The sequence below is a fragment of the Nanorana parkeri genome, unplaced genomic scaffold (assembly GCF_000935625.1).
Source record: "Nanorana parkeri isolate BGI_ZX_2015 unplaced genomic scaffold, ASM93562v1 scaffold1482, whole genome shotgun sequence".
In the NCBI taxonomy this organism is placed as follows: Eukaryota; Metazoa; Chordata; class Amphibia; order Anura; family Dicroglossidae; genus Nanorana; species Nanorana parkeri.
In genome coordinates, this window is record NW_017307750.1 from 150,707 (window position 1) to 175,590 (window position 24,884).

The following is a 24,884-nucleotide window of genomic DNA, read 5'->3' on the forward strand; positions in this document are numbered from 1 at the left end:
GGGCTTGAATACAATAAAAGCCATCAAATTTAAAAAAGGCAATCTTATGATGCCATGTGACATCTACATTGTATCACAGTTCTGGACAGTTCTGGACCAATGGGTCTAGGGCTCCATATACTTTTTCTCTTTGCCATATTTCTTTGGGCACCACAGCAGCCAGCTCTGTATGAAGATCGATATAATCAAGCTCATTAGTGATACTTGTTATCATCAGGCTTCCCCTTCCTCATAATAAATTGCCATGATGGCAGTAAAAAAAGGACATGCCAGCAAAGCAGTTAGAAAGCATTCTTACCTTACTCCTGGCTTCCGCCTAAGCATGGGTGACCTCATGTTCCTGGCAACGATTAGCTCAAATGGTGATGGGCAGCACAGTGACTCAGTAGTTAGCACTTCAGTGCTTGCAGCACTGCGGTCCCTGATTTAAATCCCGGCCAGGACACTATCTGCATGGAGCTTGTATGTTTCCTTTGCTTTTGTGGGTTTCCTCCGGGAGCTCCCGTTTCCTCCCACACTCCAAATAAAAGCTGGTAGGTTAATTGGCTCCTGTCTAAATTGGCCCGTGTGTGTATGTATACATGTGAGATAAGAACCTTAGACTGTAAGCACCTTAAGGGCACAGACTGATGTGAATGTACAGTTTGTAAAGTACTGTGTATATTGTCTGAGCTAAAAAAAAAATATTTGTAATAAATAATCAAGATGTCCCAGAATTGTGCTTGAGCTTCCCTTCACAAGATTTAAGATACTCAGTATTCCTAAGATCTTGCCAGAAGGATTGCGATATCATCCTCTCCTGCGCAGAAGCTAGGTGAAGTACTGTATATGCTCTAACATTTTTTAGACAGATTTTTTATTTCATTTTATGGACATCTCAGGGTAATTTGATGTGAGACAGATCTGATGTAATGAATGGAACTTGCCTTTTAATTCAAGGCCCACTATACATTTTCCTATATATTCTTTTCCTGTAAATTCTCTTACTGGCATTTTAGGGAATTTACAGCTTTCCTTAATGCAGTACTCTCCTCAAAAATGGACTATAGAGCCAAAGTTGACATCTCTGTTTCAAGATGATCCTATAAGTCAGATTACTGACTATAATTCAACCTGATTAGGATGCTTTGACAAAGGATGGTAAGTTCAATACACATTATCTGGTACTGTCACCTGAAAGTTATGAATAAAAATACATTTTTGACAATGGTCTAACTCAGATTCCAGTGCAACAGGAGTGATCTTGTTGCGATACTTTGACACACCTTGGGAGGAAAGAACAGGAGATATAAGAAGAAGCACCTCCATCCTATTACCAGGAAAGGCACATTCTGAAAAACTGTTTTGAAGTAATATTTAACTTTTTTTAATTAACATTAAATACAGTAACTTCTGATTGTGTAATTCGGCAATGTAAATAATCAATGTACTGATTTAACTAATAAAATCAATTTTTGTTCAAAAGTCTATGTCACTGTTAATTTAATCAGATGTCTTAAGGATCTTATAGATCACTATGAAAATACTGGAATATGATAGGAAAATAACAAAAATAGCATATTTTGTCTTTGTTTTCATTACACATGAGCAAGTATGTATATTTTTGTGGAAACACAATCCATCACCCAATGATTTTACAACTTTTATCATTGAAAGATTTACAAATATATGCATTCCCCTGTACATGTTATTGACAGATTTGGATCTATACAATAGGAGTCCTTTTATTTCTAATCATCATCTTGAGGAATATCAGCTAGGTGATAATAAAAAGGCCGACCATGGATGCATCCTTTAGTTTGATCTCCAAGCTGTTTTTTCATTCGACTCAAAGTGTTCTGTACATCGTCTTTTGCTAGTGTTAAAGGTAGTTGTCTTGTCAGTCTTACAGCTTCAGCCTGCCAATAAAGACACATTTATAGGTTTCATGAGAAAAAACAAAACTCAAACAATTGATCATACATATGTTGGAAAACGTCTAGGAAATAGATAAATACACAGTTTAAAGTGGCTGTGTCAATAACAACAGTAAAACGTTGTTCCCCCTGTAAAAAAGACATCTAACAATTACCTCTCCTGATACCGCCGCTGCCAACCACTGAATTATTGCAGAATCAAAATCAGAATCAGCTTGATTAGCAATGTATGTACAGGCATACAAGGAATTTGTCTAAGCATTTATGTGTAAGTGTGCACACACACAAGCCCCTAAGTAACATGGCCCCGTCCCGGTATCCAGCCGTTGGGCCACAAAGGGAATAATGGCCTCCCACACCCCAGAGTAAAAAAAGTCTCAGAGTCCCAGGTAGCCACAAAATGATGACGTCACTATGTTAAATAAATGTCACTGAAATTCACCATGTTCCACACAGTCCTGTCTCCACTCCGTCCCTCTCCAATGAGCTTCACCCTACAGAGGCTTAATCAGAGAGAAGCATAAAATGTGTTAGAGAGGAACAGACTGGAGTTGGGACTGTGTGGACATGCCGAGTTTCAATAAAGTTGATTTTACACAGTAATATCATCTTTGTGTGGCTGCCTAGGACTCTGAGACTTTTATACATACACATATATTGAAACAACAATGCAATATGCAAGTCTATACAGACAATGTATCACTGTGAGATCTGTAAACATCTAAAAGCTGATGTAGTACAAATAGTGCAGGATTCAAGTGTTCATGAGTGTGAAAGCTTGGGGAAGAAACTATTTTAAGTTTGGTTGTCTTGTCCATACAGTGATCTGTAATGCTTACAAGTGGGGAGCAGTTGGACAGATAAATTTAGGATGTGAGGGGTCTGCCGTGATCTTCTCTGACCGGTTTCCCTGAAAGATTCTTCATGAAGATGCTTCAGAAAAAGACACTTACAGTAGTGTTGATCTCCTGGTCCCATGTACTGTGATTCGTCACTCCCGAACCTTACAAAAGTACAGAGCACAGCAGTGACATAGGGATTGGTGGGACAAACTACAACATGCGGTTGGGAACAAGGAGATCAACACTTGAAAGTGTGGGTTTCTGAAGAATCTTTTGATGTTGTCTCAGCAATATAACAAACATCAGTGGTATAGGCAGCAGGAGAGCTGAATAGCAATCACCTTGTATTAGTGACAGAGTCATAATAAATATACTGTAAGTTTACAGTGGAAATAAGTTGTAATTTCATACAGTCAATCCTATGAGTTACACACATCTGCCACACAGCTTGGACAGGTGACACTTATTTCCTGGATATAAAGGGTTAAAGAAACAACCACCTTGGGCCTATAACCACCTTTACCATGCCAGCGAAGGTGTAAAAAAACAATTACAATATCATCAGAAAATATATCTAGTATTAGGGCCTGTCTTTATGGGTTTTGGGCTTGTGTCTATGGCATCAGTTTGGGATACTCAATGAAAGGTGCATTTGATCTGCAGTTAACCTCCTTTTGACCTGATCCGACCTGCTTCAAGAAAGTTTTGCACTTTCACAGACTTACCTTGCAAAAATCCAAGGTTAGCCGCAAACCGCCAATCTGCACCAAAACACACATCTATTGTGAGAATCCAGCCAAAAGCACAATATAATCCCTGCCTGATGATCACCCACCCTTAGAGGTTGGTGATCATCTTTGGATTGATTCACTTTTGGAGTGTGGATGGCTCCTGTCCAGCACCCGATGCAAACCTGAGCAGCGGAGCTTGAATTTGGAAAGGTAAAAGTTTCTCTTGATTTAATTTTCCTTTAACTTCCTTGTATAAAGCTATTTAATTTAAGGTAAAAAAGTGGCCCTTAAATTGTAATACCTCCTGACATTAGTTAACCTGTTAATGCGCGCTGCACTCAAAACTAGCTAAACTGAGAATCCTGCAGAAGTCTGACCTGTGCTTTAAGTAGAGTGTTGAACCTGTAAAAATTGCAAAAGGTTTAGGCTGGGTTCACACCTAGGCGTATTACGCATGCACGTTTGTGGCGCGACCGTCACGCGTTTTTTTACCGCGATTCGCGGTAAAAAAATCGCGCGACCGTCGCGCGATTCCGAAGGCTACTTGGCTGTATCCCAATGGAAAACGCCCTCCAAAACGGCCCAAAGAAGTACATGTACTTGTTTGGCCGTCAGCCGTTTTGTAGGGCGTTCAGACGGGCGGAAATACGGAAAGGTGTGAACCATACCCATAGAAAACAATGGGATTTTCATGGTTGTACGTTTTGTAGAGCGTTCATAGAGCGTTGAACGCCCGACAAAACGGAAAGGTGTGAACGGGGCCTCAGTGTTAAATCAATCCCCCCCTGGCATCCTCACCTATTTATGTCCCATCCAAACCTGCGTCTGGTGCGATTTAACTTTTTCCCTTCTCCTTCATGTTGTGTAGATTTTATTATTGTGTACTGCAGTAGGCACATTTCTGGCCTCAGTGTTACACAAAACGACTGTCAGCAACTGTCAGTAATAGACTGCCTGTCATAGTCGGCCTGAACAAAAGCGAGTATCATAAGCACATCTGCAGCGCTCCCCATAAATGATGCAAGTGGAAGAGTGCATATTAGTAACTTATATTAGAAGATTATTGACAATGGCCCGAGAATGACTGACATGGAATGAACACAAACACTGCAGTGATGTGTGCAAGCCAGACAACTCCTTGTACCATACACAACACTATGCAAGCACCATCTGTGAGCACTTACACTGCATACCCACCACTATTCACAAAACCCAACAGACTAGTGGGTCACATACTCTCAGATTGGCGGCCCATGTCACAAAGTTACCCGCTAGCTCTATTTTACTTCCCTTACTTGCCAACTCTCAGCATGTGGAAAAGGAAACATGGATGGTCATGTGACCACCCATTTTTTTTTCCTGTTTACAGGCCCAAAAACGTCAAGGTAGCAGGAAAGTATAAATAGCAACATAATGAGGAAGAGCTACAACGCATGTGGGGGGAAAGATTAAATCCCTGCAGATGATTTGATATATGGCATAGAATATGATACCATAGATGCCCGGGGACAAAGAAATAACCAAAACATTGGCTACCACAATTCTCACCTCCAAATAATTTAAAACTTTAAGGGGTCTACAGTCACACAGATCTCTTGCATTTTTATTCATCACAAAGTTTAAGATTTCCTTTAGATCAGATATCCCGTAAAAAGGCAAAACGCTGGCCATCCCTTCAATCTCCACATGGCTATCTGGAGAACCTAAACAAATAATTTTTATATATTAGTTAATTATTTTTGATCTTTGACTCCTTAACAAAGCATTGCATTATATAGATGTTTTTGACAAATGTAGTACAGTCAGAGTAGTCAGATAATATTCATACTGCATTTCATTACTACTATACAGGCTCTAGAAAGTACACAAAAGCCCATTCCAATTATCTCTCATTGTTCTGTTCTAAACTAATACAAAACAAAAATCCTATCAGTGCGCTTTGTAAACTATTACCGATATCTGCATATAAGCCACCCTAGGATAGAATGTACATTACTGGCTGGAGAAAAAAAAACAGACAATGCAGCCACCAAATGTAAAGTAGTATTAAACTCTAAAACGTATTTCAATAATTAATCCAGATCAAATAAGTATCTGTTGTCCAGCAAAGTACTTCTTTACTTTTTTGTCCAAGCACATACAGTGCTCATGTTTCTGAACAGCACCAACTCTCTCAGCTCAGCTTCCCTGAACCTCCTGTACAGTACAAGATCACAAGAGAAAACACAGTCTCCATCAGCTGTCCATTTACTAATCTGGACTGGACAAGAGAGGGAGGAAGAGAGGCGAGCAGGGAGGAAGGGAGTGGATTGCCACGCTGTGCCGGTATGCTTATGGAGATACACACAGCTTTCTTTTTTTTGCGTTTGGAATGGAACAGATCTACGTGTACGATAAGCACATATACAGTACGTATATGAAGTTTCTGGTGCTTAGGGATTGCAGTGCTAGAAAAGATTGTACACATAAAAACCCATATGGACCAATTGTAAGCATATACACGTCTACAATGCGCTTTCCTTCTATGTCCGTGCGAATGAGCCCCAAGGAGAAACCCTAAAACAGGATATCAGGATCAGTGCTCAGGGGACCAGCTGATTCTACAGAATGCTAAAACTTTGATACATCAAGGAGCAGCATTTATTGTAAGTGATTTAAACAGCATGTGAAATAACTTAACCTTTTGCCTTTAATATCATTGGTAAACTGCAATATATTCAGTTTTGGGTTTAGATACGGTTTAAAGTATATATTTCTACTACGGCAAAATGTGGGGAGGTTAATGTTTACCACAATTAATCCTGTTTGCACTGTGCCGGCAGATCTTCTTCATCAATTGTCAACTAGATTTGATCAATGTCTGTACTAACATAGTGTTGCATGTTAATAAAAGGAAGCTCAACGTGCCCCTAGTCTTTCTATGGGACAGCCAGATATTTTTGTCGCTTTTAAATTGCACAGAGAAAATTGCAGTATGTCCAAAGGCCTGCTCCTGAGTAGGGTTCCAACATAGAAGGAAGCTCCTTCTGTACCACCCAATCAGCTGTGGGTGGGGAATGCCCACCTGACGCTTGATATAAGCAAAGGGGAAGAATCCAGTAATGTCACTGAACGTATATGGCTACATGCCTATATTTGGTAAATATGGCCACATAAAGTAAACTACATCAGTACAAGCATTTTGCCCCTTTGTTGACATGCAGCTGCGGCGTGGAAAATGACTGATTGGGTGGAAGTGCCGTGTCACTCTTTGTTCAGAGGAGCTCATCCCTACTCAACAGAAACATCTAAAAAGGAAAGAAATATTTCATTTAAAAAAATTAAAGTATGCTGTGTGAATAGGAACACCTAATAAACATGTGGAGAGAGGTGAAGGATACTTTTTGCGCAGTATCAAAATTGTGTAACAATGCGAGCACAATGGACTTTTTATTTTTTATGGCTCTCCTAATGATATATTTTGAACACGGATTGGGGAACACATTGCAATAAGCATTTATGGTGAAGTTTTAAAGACTTTTGAGCTCTATACACTACAGGTGAAACTTGAATAATTAGAATATCGTGCAAAGTTCATTTATTTCACTAATGCAACTTAAAAGGTGAAACTAATATACAGGTGAAACTCAAATAATTAGAATATCGTGCAAAGTTCATTTATTTCACTAATGCAACTTAAAAGGTGAAACTAATATACAGGTGAAACTCAAATAATTAGAATATCGTGCAAAGTTCATTTATTTCACTAATGCAACTTAAAAGGTGAAACTAATATACAGGTGAAACTCAAATAATTAGAATATCGTGCAAAGTTCATTTATTTCACTAATGCAACTTAAAAGGTGAAACTAATATATGAGATAGACTCATTACATGCAAAGCAAGATAATTCAAGCCGTGATTTGTCATAATTGTGATGATTATGGCTTAAAGCTCATGAAAACCCCAAGAACCCCAAATCCACAACCTCAAAAAAGTAGATTATTACATGCAATCAATAAAACAAGGATTGTACATAGAACAATATCGGACCTCTGAAAAGTACAAGCATGCATATGTACTCAGTACTTGGTTTGGGCCCCTTTTGCAGCACTTACTGCAATTACTTTTGCACGATATTCTAAGTATTCGAGTTTCACCTGTATATTGTCATTTGGGACTTTGGACTCTAATTAGTTAATATTCTTATATGGTGAATGTTTTTTGTTGTATTTATTGTATCTTGGCACATTTTGCATATTATTGGGTTTTATTGTATTTTGGGGAGGGAGCGCAGTGCACTGTAGAGACTGTATCAGCAGACAACCCTGACAAATCATTCTCATAGCATTAGTTTACGCAGCGGCATGCAGCTACTCTCCCTGCTCTCTAAGTATTAGGCCACTTGCCTGGGTGATCCAACCATACCGTTACCATTAAAACTGTAAATTAAAAAGGAGCTTATAATTACTGGATTAGGCAGTCATGTCTGACCACCTCCTAAAATCTATAGGCAGCATAGATAGTAGATTGCTAAAGGCATACCTGGTATCATTTTAATTACAAACCCATTAGCAGTTAGTCTAGGGTCTGAAAAATAAATATGTCCATTTGGTTTTGGATTGTCCTTTTGCATTCCTAAAAGAATTGAGAGGTAATCCGTTTCTCCAAGCAACCTAAGTAGAAAAGGAAAAAAGAGAAAAAAAAGAAAATCAAATGTAATATTTTTAACATCAATATCAATGTTATGTATTAAATGAGTATGTTTATGTACGTATATAATATATTATATCCACACACAGGATACGGTTGTCATTTGCACCAAAAATCAGACACTGAACACAAACATTGTAAGGCAGCAAAATACCCACTACACTGACATTATATTTTAGTGATAGATGGGTTGTTAAGCCCTTCCAGATTTTGTGGCCTGAGTGGTGTCAGCTCTGCTTAGTTTTTTTGCTAAACTGCTCAACCACTCCCATTCTCAGATTTCTGTAACGTAAAGGTTAATAATTCCGTAGTCCAAGATAAGAACGAAGAAGGTTAACTAGACAATGAAATAAGACAAGAAGTGTGGAGAGGACACATGACAGCTCTGTGCTTCTGACAAAATCAAAAGTTTTTTTTTTTTAGCTCTAATCAAACAGATATAACAACATACTTCCAATGTTAAATGAAACAGACAAAAATGGAGCAGCTAAGAGAAGTCCGTTGTAGGGATGTTTAGATACCAGTGCCGATACTTGGCATTTCTAGTGAGAACTACCAGGGTTGCAGCTTTTTGTAGCTGGGACCTAGCTCTGGTGCTCCACCACTGTCTTGAAATCATTATTCGATATTGTTTTAGAAAAACTGTCACATGGCAATAAACAAAAATCTACTTGTACTTGTATCTGTGAGTACGTGGACAAGTATCAGTACCTGTACTTGAAAAAATGGTATCGGTGCATCACTTATATATATTTATAAAAACAGGGATGCACAAATCCCAGGAGCTCCGTATGCTCCTTAAAAATCTGCTTTCTGAGACACTTCTCCACCCCTACTCTGCTTAGGTGTCTGAAGGAGCAGCAGTACATTAACAAGCAAATCCCAGAGATTTCTCCTCCAGTATGCATGTTCCCAGTGCTAGTCTGACAGTGCAAAGCAATAGAACACTTACTGGCTAAGAGTGCTGCCCCTTCTTTTCCTAACTACAGTAAAGGGAATTACAGAAGGCTGACATAAAGAAAGGCATTTATACTATCCTTATTTACAACAGGTTATGAATTTTAATGAATGCATAAAAGGGAGTTCTTTAAATATTTGCTTTTTAACGGTTATAAAAATATGCTCGAAGCTAGTTGAATGCTCTAGAAATTCTTTTCGGACTAGCATTTATAAGAGGAAGCCTATGTGAAATAAGCCTAGGGAAATTTATGAAGAATTTTAATGCTTTTAATTCTTAGTGTCAGTAAAATAGCATGTAAAGAACAAAATAAAAATAATAAAATGAAAGAAAAATAAAATATTAAGACAAGACATGTTTCAAATTCAACTTGTATTCTAGCTATAAGATTTGCTACTTGTAGCATTCATATAGATCATCAATCACACTTAACTTTGCAATTTACCTATGTCTTATCACAATTGGTGAGTCCAAAGTCTCTGCAGGAATGATGTGATTGCCCATGAGTCGTTTACACAACAACACTTCTTCCATTCTGTACGGATTTAACAAGGTTATTGCTTTCTTAGATGCTAAAACCCAAGCACCGGGAAAATTCAATTTACTTATTAAACTAAATTCTGCATCCTGCATATCTTTCACTGGAAGCCTGCAATGCTTCTGCTTTAGGTCATTGAGGCTAAACGCTATTTGGGTAGTTTTAACAGCGGGTGTAGATGCTTTCTTTTGAACTTGTGACTGAAACATAGTATCCAGGATTTGTTGATTGGAGAGTGCCGTTTTCTGTTTTATTTTTTGAGCAGCGCTTTCTCCTGACACCAGCCTCAGTCTTTTTTCTGTCTCTTTTGGCTTTTGCATATTTCTTTCTGTAGCGTTTGCAGACTGCAGCTTGTATCGCTTCAAGTCCTTGGCTGCTTTTTCCTCATACCTGCATGCAAAACAGATAAGCAATGTTATGACGTGATTAACCTAGAGTAAATCGGTGTTATAATCATGGATTAATTAAATTTTATTTACACTTTTATTAAATTCAAATAGGAATGACAAAGTTAAATGAACAATTCCTTTATTAAAGTGAAACTGTGAGGACTGAAATATAGGTTCTCTTCTTGCAAGTTTTCTTTTCAGAGGTGTAGGATTTAGAGTGGTTACCCTGATCCTGCCTTCTTTATGTAATGAGTGACAACTGGAATCTGGAAACTTTTTTCAAAACATCTTTTTGTGTGGTTTCACCAGGTCACCAACTCAATAGCTGGAGAAGCTAAACGTAAGACGACAGTCCTGGAGCCTGCACGACCCACCGTGTTCAGTGGGTTGATGCGTACCTTCCACTTTTCTAGGTGAGGCGCTTCTTAGCCTCCCCGTAGCGCAGCACTGTCAGTTCTCCCGCTGAGCAGCCATTCATATGCTGCTCGGTAACGAGTGTCAGCTTAAGGTGGGGTAGGCTGGAGCTATGTCTGCGAGGGAGCTCCATCCATACATCCATTGCTTACAGCTTCCTCACATGTCCTGTAGAGGTGGCTGGACTGGAGTGACGTCATGTTCTGGCTCCCGGCACCTCTACAGGGCATGCAAGGGGGATCTACAAGCAATGCACATATGGAGCTTCGTAACAGCTATGAGAAAGTATGCTTATATTGAAAGTATACCTAACTTGGGGCAATTAAAAAAATAAATAAAATAAGACCCCTAGCAGGTGTTAAAACAAAAAAACTTAGACTGCAATACTCATCTTTATTCCAAAGCTGTCCCACGCAATACTACTTTTTAGCAAAAGATGCCCTCAGTGACCTGGAACACTAAGGAGATGCTGTGAGTGCAATGCCATTGGCCCACCTCCAGAGGAGTCACCACCATGGCATCCTTTACTCACAGTGTAATGAAGAAAAAAGAAGAACCTTACCTCATCACTCCAGTGCTCCTACTTGCATCATCAAGAAAAGAAGAGGACACTGCGTGTCATGTGACAGACTTGACAACTTTGGAAAAATGGTAAGTATAAAAAAAAAATTAAAACATAGGAGCAGGAATCCTCCAAAAGGGAGCAATGGGAGTTGGTAGGCTGAGCCTGGAGTTAAAGTGACACTAAACTCAGGAGTTAAATCTTAAAAATGCATTCAAGTACCTTAACTATCAACAAAAATGTATTTTATTTCTGTATCACTCAGCTGTAGATGTGTCTGATGATAAACTGTCAGGAAGCTGAGCAGGGCGGGGAGGAGAGCGCTGAGAACCAAGCTCTCCTCCTGCACCTCCTCGCTCAGCCTCCAATTACAGATCAGGATAGAGGGCGGTGCGGGGGCAGAGACAGCTGTCAGAGGAGGCAGAGCCGTCGGTGTGGGGGATGAGTCAGCTGTCAAATGAGATCAAGCTCTCCTCCCCGCACTGCCGGAGTTTACCGGCTCTGCCTCCTGTGACAGCGAGTCAGGATGGAGAGTGGAATACAAACACTCAGCGATCAGTGATGTAAACATACTATCTCCACAAGTTATGTATGAACAGCAACACTCAGTTTAGAGGCTTCCTGTTCATGCATAACAGTAGCTGCAGAAAAAGGGATTGAGGACTGTGTCTCTTTTTCTATATTAAAATGTGTAGACCCCTGATTATTTCCCCAGAGCAAATGACAGTAAAGTTAAAAAAATATTTTCCGTTTTGGTCAGAAAATGTAATTTCGGTGCACCTCTAGTGACAAGAGTAGCCAGTTTTCCCAGCTCCTTTCTGGGCTATAAATTGACTATGTACCTAAACTTCAATGACTTCCGACCTACACTAGACACTGTACAAAGAGCAGGTTTTAAAATATCATAGATCAATCAATCACAGACATCTTTCCTCTTAGCATTAACAGGCTCAGATTTTTCTGCATACCACTGTGCTTTGCTCCATGTTAACTCAAGGCTTTGTGCATAGTGGTACTGTACATCAGATAAGCTGAATTCTGATATCTATGGATTTATTTATTCTACACTTTCAAGAAAGCCATATTTAGGTCCAATGTTTTCTGCAAATAAGAATCTCTAATGTATCCTGTACTGCTATGTCAGTGGTTAGGTATTGAAAGCCTACATTTTTAGAGAGGATTCTCAAAAATCATATTCAAGCAAGAGGAAATCCGATTTCCTATGCATGCTAGTATCATTCCATATATTGTTAGATTTTTTTCGATGAAAACAGAGAACAGTGAAAATACCAGCCATCCACCCATATAATATCTTTTTAATCTTAGTAGTATTTCCTAAGCACTACTACTACTACTTACAAACAATATACAGGGTTTAACTAACTAGATAAAGATGCACATGTGAGTACCCATGGAAATCTGTGTAAATGTTTTCGCATGTACAACCAAACTGACAATGTGTTTCTTTTAGGTGTTGATAAAAAGTTAGGGAGTATATGCAAAACTTTGACATTTATTTTACACTGGTAAAAATAACAGATTTTAGTTTTACCTTTACAGCAAACAATTGCAAATATGGTCTATTGCATGATTTAGGTATAAACTATTTCTGGGCAAGTATAGGCTTATTACATCATGCAAGCAGAGCTTACTTAAGTTTTTCCTCTTCATCGAGTTTTTCCCAAACATCCAACATTTCTGAAGAAATGTCATCAAATCCAACTCTTGGTGCATCTTTAAGATATTTTGTTCGATATTCCTGGGTGAAAATATCTACTGCAGACATTGGTTTCTTTATAACTCTGTTATTCATCAAGTCAAAAGCGGTTATAAATCCAGTTTTCTCGTAGATTACATTTGTAGATTTATTTTCTGTATTTTCAGGACTCTTAATTAAGCTAGTTTCTTCAGACATTTTGCTGCCATTTGTTTCACGTGAAGGGCATAATATAGTAACAGGTTGTACGTTTTCTCCTTTTGAATTTTTAAAAGCAGTCCCTTTACTCCAATTATCATCCAATGTTTCCAGGATATCATTTGAAGTGGTGTTTTTGTACTCTGAGGGTTGCCCAGCAGTTCTAGATTCAGGTTCCCTGTCAGCTTCATCACCTTTAACATGTTCCATGGTGAAATTCCACTGCCTGTCATGGTTAGGCCATACACTACTGTCTACTAATGGATCTGTTAAAACAACTTCTGCCTGGCTTTCCAGTTTCTCAATATTATCATTTAGATGTATGAACACATTCTTCTCCAGAGGCTTAGTAGTTTCAACAATCATATCTTTGCCATCATTTTCTTTTGCAGGAACCTTACTGTTCACATCAGCCTCTGAAGACTGTGCATTAACACTGTCAACTTCCCTGAGTATTGGATCAGAATACATAGACTTCAGCATAAACTCAACAGCAGTGAGCACGGATTCCTGTGACAGAGGACCAATATGGACTTAGATCAGATTATGTCAATGTACCTTACAGTTATATAATTTTTGCACAATTGCATGACTTTTATTCTTGCAGGTACAACAATGTAAACCTTTCTTCATCACAGCATCATACTGCACAACATACTGGGGAACAAAACTAAAACAGTGTGCATAAAAAGTCAGTGTTATATCTCGGGCCTACCAACCTATGAAACAGTGCAGGCCAGTGGCAGCATGACAGGGATTTCATGTATTATGAGATGAAGAATGAAAAAACGAATGTAACCAGAATGATAGCCGTTTTTCTTCTTGCACACAGTGGCCTAGTGTTTTTGGAGTATGACAAGTATATGCAAGGTGAACAGATGCATGCTGCACAACGTTTTACTAGACGTTGGTAAACAGCAAGCCCTTTACCACAGAACACACTTCACAAGTTACAAGTCACATCTGAGTAACCCCCACTATATGTTTGTTGCGTGTTCCCATTCACACAGCACACCTAAAAATGTTTTTTTTTTTTTAGGTTTCTTATCATTTAGATCAGTGGTTCTCAACCTTTCTAGGGCCGGGACCCCTTAGTAACATTTGCCAAGTTGTGGTGACCCCCAACCGTAAAATTTAGGGATGCACCAATACTAGTATCTGTGTGGGCTCTCGGGAGGCAATGCGGGCTCTCAGGTGGCTAGTGGGACTCTCTGTAGGCGTCCAGTGTGGGCTCTGTGGTGATCAAGCACTCACCTCCCCTCACTTCTGCCTGCTCCCCTCTCTCTGATCCTCTCTGGCCACTGCTGCTGCAGCACCATCTAGGAGAACTGACACTGCTGCGCTAGGAGGAGGCTGAGGAACCTCTTACCTGGAGCAGCACAAGGCATGTGGGGACCCCCTAAACTGTGGGTCGCGACCCACTTTTGGGTCCCGACCCACAGGTTGAGAACCACTGCTTTAGATGTTTCTTTGGAAGAGCCCCTTGGGCAGACTGCAAGCTTTACTAAAAAACAATTTAAAAACTAATCTGTCCCCAGGCAAAGACTGGGGAAACACAGAGTTCCCTCTCATTAACATACAAGAGAGAAGCCAAGAACATTACTCTCCAGACCCCTCCTTAACATTGCATAGCAAAGGAAAATTTCAGTTTTGTTGCTTATAGAAAAGAGCAATTAAAACATTAAAAATTACCTTTCCATTTCAAATTACCGCTGCTCTAAATTTCTGAAACTGTCAAATGCTTTTCCTTCCAATATAGGAACCTAAAGAATGTCCTCAGAAATGTAATTTCCTGTTTGCATGATCGGCTCACAGATTTTCTGAGAGATCTGCACTGAGATAAGGTCCGAATATTAGGCATCCCTACAATAGGAATTTCATTTTTGTTGAGATACTCCTTAAAGGCCAATTCATTCTGACTGCCACTTCCACAGCACTTGCGTTGCACTGCCTAAAATGTTGCATGCATGATTTTTGATCCATTTTGGTGCATGGGCAGCCCATTCAAATGAATCAACTGCTGTAACCCAACACACACTAACATACTTGCATTTAAAACAACACAGGGGACTGGGCTGGTGTGAATGGGCACTTAGGCCTGCCTAATTCACACTGCAGCTTTCCTCACAGAACACTGGGATTTACTCTGGTGGTAATAATCAAGGCTCAACCTCGTATTCAGAAATTCATCTGAAAAGGAAATGGTGAAATGGCTGCTATTTCTTCAGAACAGAAAAGTGTAAAAATCTGCAATAAAGGTTGCTAAAACCCTTGCATACAGTTGACAGAGCTGTATTTTCTTAAAAAAACACAGTTACATTCAAATAAATGTTGACTAAATATGGTACACAAATGTTCCTCAATCTGATGTGTGACTTTTACTGGTTGACCACTAGGTCAGATATATTTCCAAAGCTATCTAGTAAAAGTAATATGGGTAAGAAAGCAATGGGTTCTGTTGTGGATAGCACAGACAATGTTTTAATGTAGCAAGCATGATTACATGAAATGTGTACTTTTCCTGGGCTGCCACAACCTAACAGCATGGACAGTGAAGAAAACCATATGTGAAAAGAAGGTGATTGTAACCAGTGTGGTGACGTTCACTAGTTGTACATAAGTAGGCAGGAAGGTGATGCTAAAGGCACAAAGTCTGCCGAATTGCAGTTTTTTTAAAATAAAGTACTGTCACACAGCTAAGTAGCTATGAGTTGGTAGGACACAACAGTGTGCGCATTTCTTCATATGACAGATAATGTCATATGGATATTTTCTTTAAACTAACAATGGCAAGGCAACTTTTTTTGTAACTGTCTTTTACCCCATTGGGTAGATTCACCCTTTTTATTTGTCCTGGCGACCACTGTCACTGAGACAAAAAGGGGAACTGCAAAATTTTAATTCAACACCAAAATAAGGTGAGGGAAATTCTTCCAATGGGGTTAACGGATTTCCTGACTTTGTAGAGATCTCCTCTTACTTCCTGTTGTGTTTCCAGTACAGGAAGTAAGAACATATCTCCCCAAAGGAATTAAAGACAGCAGAAAATATGATATTTCCCTTTCCTACTAAATCTAAAAAAAAATTAACTGTACATAAATTTGTCAAAAGAAAATTCTGCATCAATCAGAGATATTCATGCTGAACAATCATCTTGAAGTAAATGATCTGCAGTGCTTCTTTAAAAACAGAAAGAGACTACATAGTATAGCTACAGGCACAAGTAAAGAATAGACCATTACCTTATTCTGTAACATTACTTGAGTTTTATCTGGAGTTAGATTGACATCTACAAATGAAGCTGGGACAACAATATTCATGAAAAACACAGGATAGGAATGAGATGTTATATTTTGATTATAGTATGATCGAACCATCTACAAAGATAATAAAGAAAAGAAACCTAGTGAGAATAAATTATGTTGTGCAAACGAGCATAGTGCCTAAAAGGGCTGCAAACATTGTGCAGTTAAAACCAAAGGTACATATTTGATACATAACACATTCACAATGCTTGATCCATTAGCCCAAAAGCAAATGTGTGCCTTCTTGCATAGAATCTTCAGCAAACAATGTTACCAGAGGTTAAAAAAAAAAAAAAAACCTTAAATGCATACAATATATTTATCACAAGGATTCAACCATCTGTTACGGGAAAAGCAGGAAAAGTCATTATTAGCAAATTGAATGTTACATAACAGTATAAAGCAGTCAAAAGCATACCCACAGAATACTTTAATAAGCAGAATATTAAAACAAAACAATCTAAAGAGGAATGTTAAAACATAAATAATGTGTTAACAATAGTTTAAACAAAATAGAATTCAAAGTATAAATCTAAAACACATACATTACTTAACATATTTACTTTCAAAATCTCTGGACACCCTGATAATCATGAACAACAGTGGTGCATTGGTGTCCAAACAGTGGTGTTTAGTTGGTATCTGTAATCCTTGAACATTTCAGTTATACTATCCTATGAAGGACATAGTTTTCCCCACATAGAAAAGTCACAAAGGCATTGTAGGAAATATGCAGCATTTTTTAAAATGGTGCCCAGAAATGAAATGCATAAAAAGCATTCAAGTATCTTTACTATGAACAAAAAATTTAGCTTATTTGTGTATCTCTCGGCTGTAGATCTTCAAATCATCTCTCAATTGGTGCTGACGCTGTCCTTCCTTCTGGAGGGTGGCTACTTTGTTCCCCATGGTCCCTGTGTGTGTTGTAAAGTAGCCACCGCTCCAAGCTTGCTCCTGTGATAGACTACAATCTCACATTTAGTTTATTAATTTGTATTGAGATTGCAGTCCATTATGGGAGTGAGCTTGGAGATTTTTCTTCCCCCATGCATTCACCTAGTCCCACCAAAACTGAACCTCATTCACCATGTAGTAGCCCAATTATTCAGTATGTATAGGTCTGTCTGTTTTGTAAAATGTCTTCCATGAATTATATTACACAGTTTTGTGTTATCTTTTTTTTTTCATATTAAAATGTTTATTGAAGGTTTTCAGAATATAACAAAAGACATACATACAATACAGTGAGCATAGAGCAGACCATATCACGCGGATACAACAGTTCTGGGGATACGTCACCCGTCTCATTTCCACCATTAGCGGTATACCTACACACTTGGACCCCTGGCTGTGCCTCTTCCATCTTAACCCCCTTTCAATGCGCTCATATAAGAGATCGGTAATTCCCTTTATGCTCAATGCAGCGAAAGCTCTCATCCCCACACACTGGCGCTCAAACCAAACACCCACGGTGGCAGAGTGGTTGACACGGGTGGATCATTTGCGTCTGATGGAAGAACTCCATCACTCTAGTAAGGACACATATAGCACTTTTTACACGACCTGGGCGAGATGGCTGCACTTTAAAACTCAGGATGAATATATCTCAATGCTATCCGCGTGATAAAGTTTTGTGTTATCTAAAGTCTTTCTCTCTGCAGGTCATCTCCCCTCTCCCAGAGCCTGCATTAGGAATTAAAAAGGGAGACTGCAAGTCTGCCCGATTACTGCAGGGAAAGGGGAGGGCGGAGCATACCAACAGTCAGCCATTGTACATGGGGCGTAAAGGATCTGTCTGGATTTCTCAATGCTATTTGTAACTTATGTTGTGTAAGTGCAATTTTAACCGTTTTTAAAACAGAAGTTGTTTGTCAACATACTGCACTATGGAGATATGATGATTTCTGTTTGAGCTGTTGCGGGACCCGATTGGACTGAAAGTTGTGGTCGATCCGGGCAGATCTGCCTACTTACTACTGTGAAGTGCCTGATGGGATGGACAAATCCCAGGAGCCCCGTATGCTTGTTAAAAATGACAGCTGCCCCCTAACTTTTGCATTTTTCTCTTGTCTAGTCTTGGAGCTGGAAAAGTATCTGTACTTGTACCAAGCACAGTACTTTTAGTACTTGGTATCTGAACATCCTTACTTAAAAGCAGTGTGTAGGTAGCAATGGTTTCTGATTGTTCCAAACAGCAAGTATGAAGTTCTATGAAAAAGGGCCACATTAGATTTTGTGTAAATTTGTTTAGATTTTAGCTAGGGTTAGCAGCAAGTGCAGTTCTTGCTTTTCCTGTATTGCACTTTTGTTTAGTTTTTCTGGGTTAAGCACGTGCAATTTATTATTTAACCCTTTGACATCATAGTCAATAAAAAAAATAGGACAGTGGTGTAGTGGTTAGCACTTCTGCCTTGCAGCACTGGGGGTCCCTGGTTCGAATCCCAGGCAGGTCACTATCTGCAAGGAGTTTGCATGTCCTCCCTGTGCTTGCGTGGGTTTCCTACCAAAGACATGCTGGTAGGTTAATTGGCTCCTGTCTAAATCGCCCCTCGTATGTGTGATGGGGATCTTAGATTGAAAGCTCCTTGAGGGCAGGGACTGATGTGAATGTATTTATATAGCGCTGACAATTTTATGCAGCACTTTATATAGTGTAAAGCGCTGCATAAAATTGCCCGCACTATTTAAATGCCTGTAATAAATAAAGTAGCATATTAAAACAATGAAAAACGTGTACATGAAAAACACAAGACTATAAAAAGAAAAGAAAAGAAAAACAAGTATTGCCTATAGTTACCTTCAATATTTCTTTGTAATGAACTGGTCGTTGGTTGATGAAAATAAAACTCCTTTCTGAACTTGAAGCACTGGTTAAATTGTTTGCTTCTCGCTTTGGAAGAAATCCATGAATTCTGATCTACTCAAATAAAAAAAGAAAAATATATTCTGCTCACCAAACACAATCCAGTTCTGCACCTATCTGATGGCCCAATGGGGTGAGTGGGCAAGGTAAGTGTAAGGCTTACCTAGGGGGCAAAAATGAAGGCTTCTGACCAATAGCCATTTTTGTTATTGCATACAGATATTTTACAACTTAATGCAATGGGCTTTTCTTTGCTTTTTCCATTTCCAAAATAGTAATTTAGTGTTTAACCATGTATTTGCTGTTTTTGTGTATTGCTCAATTTGCACACTACAGCCAGGACAAACAAATGTCTCAATATCCATTATTTGTAGCAGGATATGTACTGGTCTATGACCAGATTTTTGCTTGAAGAGTATCAAACCCCCCCCCCAATTTTTTTTTTTAATTGCAGCTTACCAGTTCTTAGATGTAGTGGCTACATCTGCTTACTTTGTTCCTTTATTTTCACCTGGTAGTCCTGTAAATAATGCACTTCCTGTCCCTTTATGGCTACATTTTGTTTAACATTGTATCTTTGGGGGCAGGCATAGTTGTCACACAGGCTGGACTTTAAACATGTCTGCCTTTGTTTATCTCTATTGCATGGTGAATTGAAGGGACTAGTGAGTTTCTGGCAAGATCGACAGGTATTTTCTATACTTGAGTAAATGTGACAAAACGCGGTGTAGACCAGAAACCCTTATTCACAGTGACATTCAGTGTAAATATCAACATTTCAGAAAAAAAAATACTTTGTTGTAATTGCGGTGCATGCCTCGTTTCTCTCCTCCCCGCTGGGTGCTGCTCTGTGTCCCCTCTGACACAGCGCAGCATCCAGCAGGGAGGAGAGAAACTGTCACAGGAGGCTGAGCGGTGTGGGGGAGGAAAGCGATGTGAGCGGCTGGCATGTCACAAGAGGCTGGGCTCTCCTCCATCACCTCCTAAGCCTTCTGTGACAAATCAGGAGAGCGGTGTGTGGGCGATGGCAGCTTTGAGCATGTCACAGGAGGCTAGCTCTCCTCTTGCACCGCCCAGCCTCCTGTGACAGATCAGAAGAGCGATATGTATATGGTTGCTCATCCCATATCTACTGTGTATTGACTATTTGACATGGCCTTTTTATGTGTCTTAATATGTTTTTAGCTATAAGAAAGAAAGAAGGTTTTATAGTTATACTTCACACCTGTATCTGTATGTATTTTGTGGCATCTTGAAAAAACCCCAGGCTCATTTGCAGCCAATCCTTGCTTGTCTTTATCAGTTATAGGGGTGTGGTGCCACCCACTTACCTCGCACCTCCCTACCTATTGCTATACAGGAGACAGAGCTCTCCGCACCGCTCGATCAGCCTCCTGTGACAGCGAGTTAGGATGGAAAGCGGGTACAAGCACTCAGCGATCAGTGATCGCTGAGTGTTTGTAAATAATTGATGGCATAGTATGTTTACTGTGTCCCCAATTATGAATGAATGGGAAGTGATCTACATCACTTCGTCTTCATTCTTGATTGTAAACATGGTAAACATACTATCTCCACAAGTTATAAATGAACCGGAAGGCTCAGTATAGAGTATACCTCAATCTCTTTTTCTGTTTTAAAAGAGAAATATCAGGGGTCTGTTTAGACCTATGATATTTCCCTGAAGCCCCCAGCAGTACAGTAAAAAAAATCATATTAAATAAAAATAAAATATAAACCAATTCAAAGTTTATAAAAAAAATTAAAACGTTAGAATTTTTATTTTTTCGGTTTCAGCTGGACATTTTTTCTTTATTTTCGGTTTCTCGGTTTTCTTATTTCTGGCAGTCTCCGGGTCCTAATTTAGGTGGCCGGAGACTGCCAGATGACCCCGCTCGGAGCGCCGCACACCGCAGCAGCAGCGACGCTCGGCGAGGTAAGTAAGACCACACACACACATTTCTACCTATTAAAATGTGATATGCATTAATAAGGGATAACACACTTTAAATAGTGTGAAGTAATCTGAAAGCGATAAAACACAGAGTGATATTTCTTCATGTAGAAGGAAACACTTTCAAACATTCCATATAAAGCATCATGCTGCACTGATGTCTGGAGAAGAACCTAAGTTGTCATACTGATTTGGTGCCTGCCATTATTAACCCCTGTGAATGTTTGACATTCTGTAAAAAAAAAAAGGATCCTATTGTGTGGTGAGTTTTGCTTACCTTGTGGTGGAGGATGGTGATCACACAATTGATTATTATTATTGGTGTTTATATAGCGCCGACAATTTACGCAGTGCTTTACACTGCACATTCACATTAGTCCCTGCCCTCAAAGAGCTTACAATCTAAGGTCCCTATCTAACATGCATACATATGGGGGCCAATTTAAACAGGAGCCAATTAACCTACGAGCATGTCTTTGGAGTGTGGGAGGAAATTGGAGTATCTGAAGGAAACACACTTCCCTTTGTATGAAGAAACATGTTTTTTTGTTAAATGATTTTATCATTTTCAGATTACTTCACAATATTTAAAGTGTGTCACTATATATTTTGCTTATCACATTTAATCAAGTGGAAACGCTTTTTTTCCCCCCTAAAATGTATTTTCTGTACTTTTTTTTTTCTGTACTAAAAAAATGTTCTTAGTCTAAAAGAGAGGAAAAATGCAGCCACCACATCTAAGATCTGGTAAGCAGTGATTAGGGATGCACCGATACCGATACAAGCATCGGTATCGGCCGCGATACCGAGTATTTGCAAGTGATATATTATATTTTTGTTTTTGGGTTTAGATACATTTTAATTCCTGTGTAATAAATTTGCTCTACATGCAACATTACAAACAGACTGCAAAACAATATTCAGCTAACATTACAAACAGACTGCAAAACAATATTCAGCTATGTGTTCTGTATGCTTTATGCATCATTTTTATTAGTTATAAATTTGGTGAAAACCTTGGGAAATCAACAAAAAAAATGGTGAGTGCCAATAGTTAAAGAGGTTTATTCACAAGCGTGGGAAGGGTAAGTAGGTTGTAACTATGTAACCATCTGTCAGCTAGTGACTAGGATTAAAGGTCAACTGTACCTTTGGCACACATGCTCAGTAAAAAAAAAACAAAAAAAAAAAAAACATGGTGGGGATGTTTTACTTGCAAAGGCTGTTTGATGTCAAGGGGGGAAGGCAAAGAATTGCAAATGCAATTTCACACTAGATTTCCAATGACTGCTTGGCAAGGAGTACTCCAGGAAGACACTTCTTTCAACAATTACCTTTCTCAATGCTCGTACAATAAGAAGAAAGTTATGCAAAAATGCTTGATAGTGAAGGCAAAGCTAAAAGCGTTAACCTTCAGCTTAGTATGCAATGAGCACACTGATATGTAGACAAGAAAATATACAGACCTCTGAAAAGAAGGCAACAGGAATATGGTATTAACTACTGAAACTGTCCTGCATTCATACCGTACCGTTGGCATTCAATGGGGTTGGCATGCAATTATAGGTTCTGTTCTGTTCTACTTGAGCATTATGAAATTCAAATAATCAATATATCAATAAAGCCCTATAGCTATGAACACCAGTGAAGCACTCTGTAATTTAAAACCAGATGGCTTCATAAAACACCATTTCATTTTTATGACACAATTGTTGACTGTCATTTTTTTTAAATTGTTACCCTCTTTTCAATAAAAATATCGAACAACAAAAGCAAAACAATAAATATGGCCATATACACATGCATCTAAATGACTAACCTCTGAATCATCATCTTGGTGTTGAAAAGGCGCCATATTATTCATGACTGAGGTTCCCAAAACTGACATTAGTGCCATTTTGTGATCTGATACTTTGTTCTTCTGCCATATAACCACCTATAACAAAAATATATTTTTACAAATACAAACATAAAAATACAATAAGAACCAATACACCGAGATATGCAGTAAGGAATTGCAAGGCATTGTTCACAGCCAAAAGATGACGGCAAGTTCAGAACCCCCCAATCTCAGGAGGAGGGGGTAAAATACTAAGGGTTTCCCTTCCACAAATCTGCGGCATTAACATGAAAGCGGCATTGGTCGTATCTAAAGGTTGTTGCAAGCATTGGTTACAAAAAAGAAGAATAATTACAGAAAAAGAAAAGGAATCATGATATGCCAACCTGAAAAGGCAAACCCTGAGCAACAGGGATTAGAAACAAGCCCTGACACAGCAAAGCCCTGCAAGTAACAGCAAGATGGATTGCGGGGGCAAACAGCAAAGAAGTGACGAAAGAATGGAAGAAAGGAAAGGAGAGACAAGGTGGAGCAGGGAATGGGGGAGAATGATAACGGTAGAAAAGAGAAACGGGAGGGAAAAGGTAAGAGAGGGACCAGAAAATCATGAGAACAACAGTAGTAGAAGAAGGTCCACAAGATACTAAAAATGCCTGGACCTTCCTCTCTCTAAGTACCGAACAGGGAACTCTGTTCTTGAGAAAATGTGAAATTCAGCTAGTAAAACCAAGTTCGCCGGAATTTTTCTTATCAATGATCCACTGACAAAATCAGCTTTTCCATAGGCGTAATGTTATTAAACGTAGCTTAAGTGGGGGTGGGTCTTTCAATACAGCAGAATACAGGCTCTGGCCACATTTATAAGGTATATCAAATAGGACCGCTTTGTAGTGTTCTTTGGGGATAGGAGACAGATGAAGGAGCAACAAAGCCAAATTATCACCCAAGAGCACATGAGTAAGCTTGAAAATTATCCACTGGACTGAATCCCAAAAGCCACAGACAACTCCAAAAAATGTGGAGCATGGTGATGCCTCCTGGGATATGCAAGTCACATATTCCAGGAGGCATTCGCTTCCATACTGCTGATGGAGGAGGGTGAACCTGGCACATGCAAATAGGCTGCTGGCTGCCTGAACTTGGAAGAGACAGCTGGCTCCTGATGACGAAAGAAAGAAAGATGGCGGCACGGGACCAGACATGTCTCAGTGGATTACAACAGAACAATGCTGGATTCGCTGGGCATGTTAGCGTGTTAATTGGAAGTAACCCGACAAAAAAAGGTAATGAGTAAATTTAAAAAAAAACAACACATGGGTATAAGTGAGCAGAGTAGTGTTTAGTTCCATTTAAAAATGCTTTCAGAATGAGAACGGTCTCACTCCAATAAGATTTCCAAAATCTTGGTTTACAAATATTAATTGCTAACTTACATTGTGCAATATAAATCAGTTCTAGCACTGAAAGAGTCACTGAAGATACATTCACAAATTCACATAACCAGCTGACTAGGTCGCCTAGTAAGGCCAACTGGGTGTATTGCTTGTAAAGTATTCTCCAGAAAGGACATCTGAAAATACAAGCTCATAAACACTAGCATCTGTTGGGTTTTAGCAGTTCTCATGGTAGTCTTGATTTCAGTTGTAGATGCCTGCTAGATGGATATCTATGCCCTGACAACTCTAATTGAGCTGGTTTCTACATGCAATCTGATTCCTTATAAAGAAAGCTAAACAGAAAAAAACAAAAGAGAGAGCGCTACTACCTAGAGAAAGCTTGTATTAAGTGGCATCTATTCATAAGAGAAAGAACAAATATATGTAACTTACGGTTGGAAGTCTGCAAATGTGTCAAGAATGGTGAAACATTCCTTGCCCTTGATCCTTGCCCTAAGGCTTGACAAAGAGGCTGTGCCTCGAAACGCGTAGCTGTCACGATACAGCGAGCACGTCTGTGCACAGCTCC

General features: G+C 39.2%; 1 protein-coding gene across 2 annotated transcripts in view; it reads right to left on the minus strand.

Annotated features, from left to right (window-relative positions):
• Nucleotides 1-1,695: 1,695 nt before the first annotated feature.
• Nucleotides 1,696-24,884, minus strand: part of PMS1 (PMS1 homolog 1, mismatch repair system component) — an 88,927-nt gene continuing 65,738 nt past the window's right edge. The window contains exons 6-13 of one of the 2 annotated variants that reach the window (XM_018570232.1): nucleotides 22,899-23,015; nucleotides 19,060-19,179; nucleotides 16,200-16,334; nucleotides 12,695-13,467; nucleotides 9,585-10,067; nucleotides 8,014-8,144; nucleotides 5,038-5,192; nucleotides 1,696-1,898 (exon numbers count right to left, since the gene is read on the minus strand). In XM_018570232.1, coding sequence (XP_018425734.1) covers nucleotides 1,731-1,898; nucleotides 5,038-5,192; nucleotides 8,014-8,144; nucleotides 9,585-10,067; nucleotides 12,695-13,467; nucleotides 16,200-16,334; nucleotides 19,060-19,179; nucleotides 22,899-23,015 — 2,082 coding nt within the window. In that variant the 3' untranslated portion in view covers nucleotides 1,696-1,730. Of the gene's footprint in view, nucleotides 1,899-5,037; nucleotides 5,193-8,013; nucleotides 8,145-9,584; nucleotides 10,068-12,694; nucleotides 13,468-16,199; nucleotides 16,335-19,059; nucleotides 19,183-22,898; nucleotides 23,016-24,884 lie in introns of those variants that run through there. The other variant, XM_018570234.1, reaches the window with a different exon arrangement.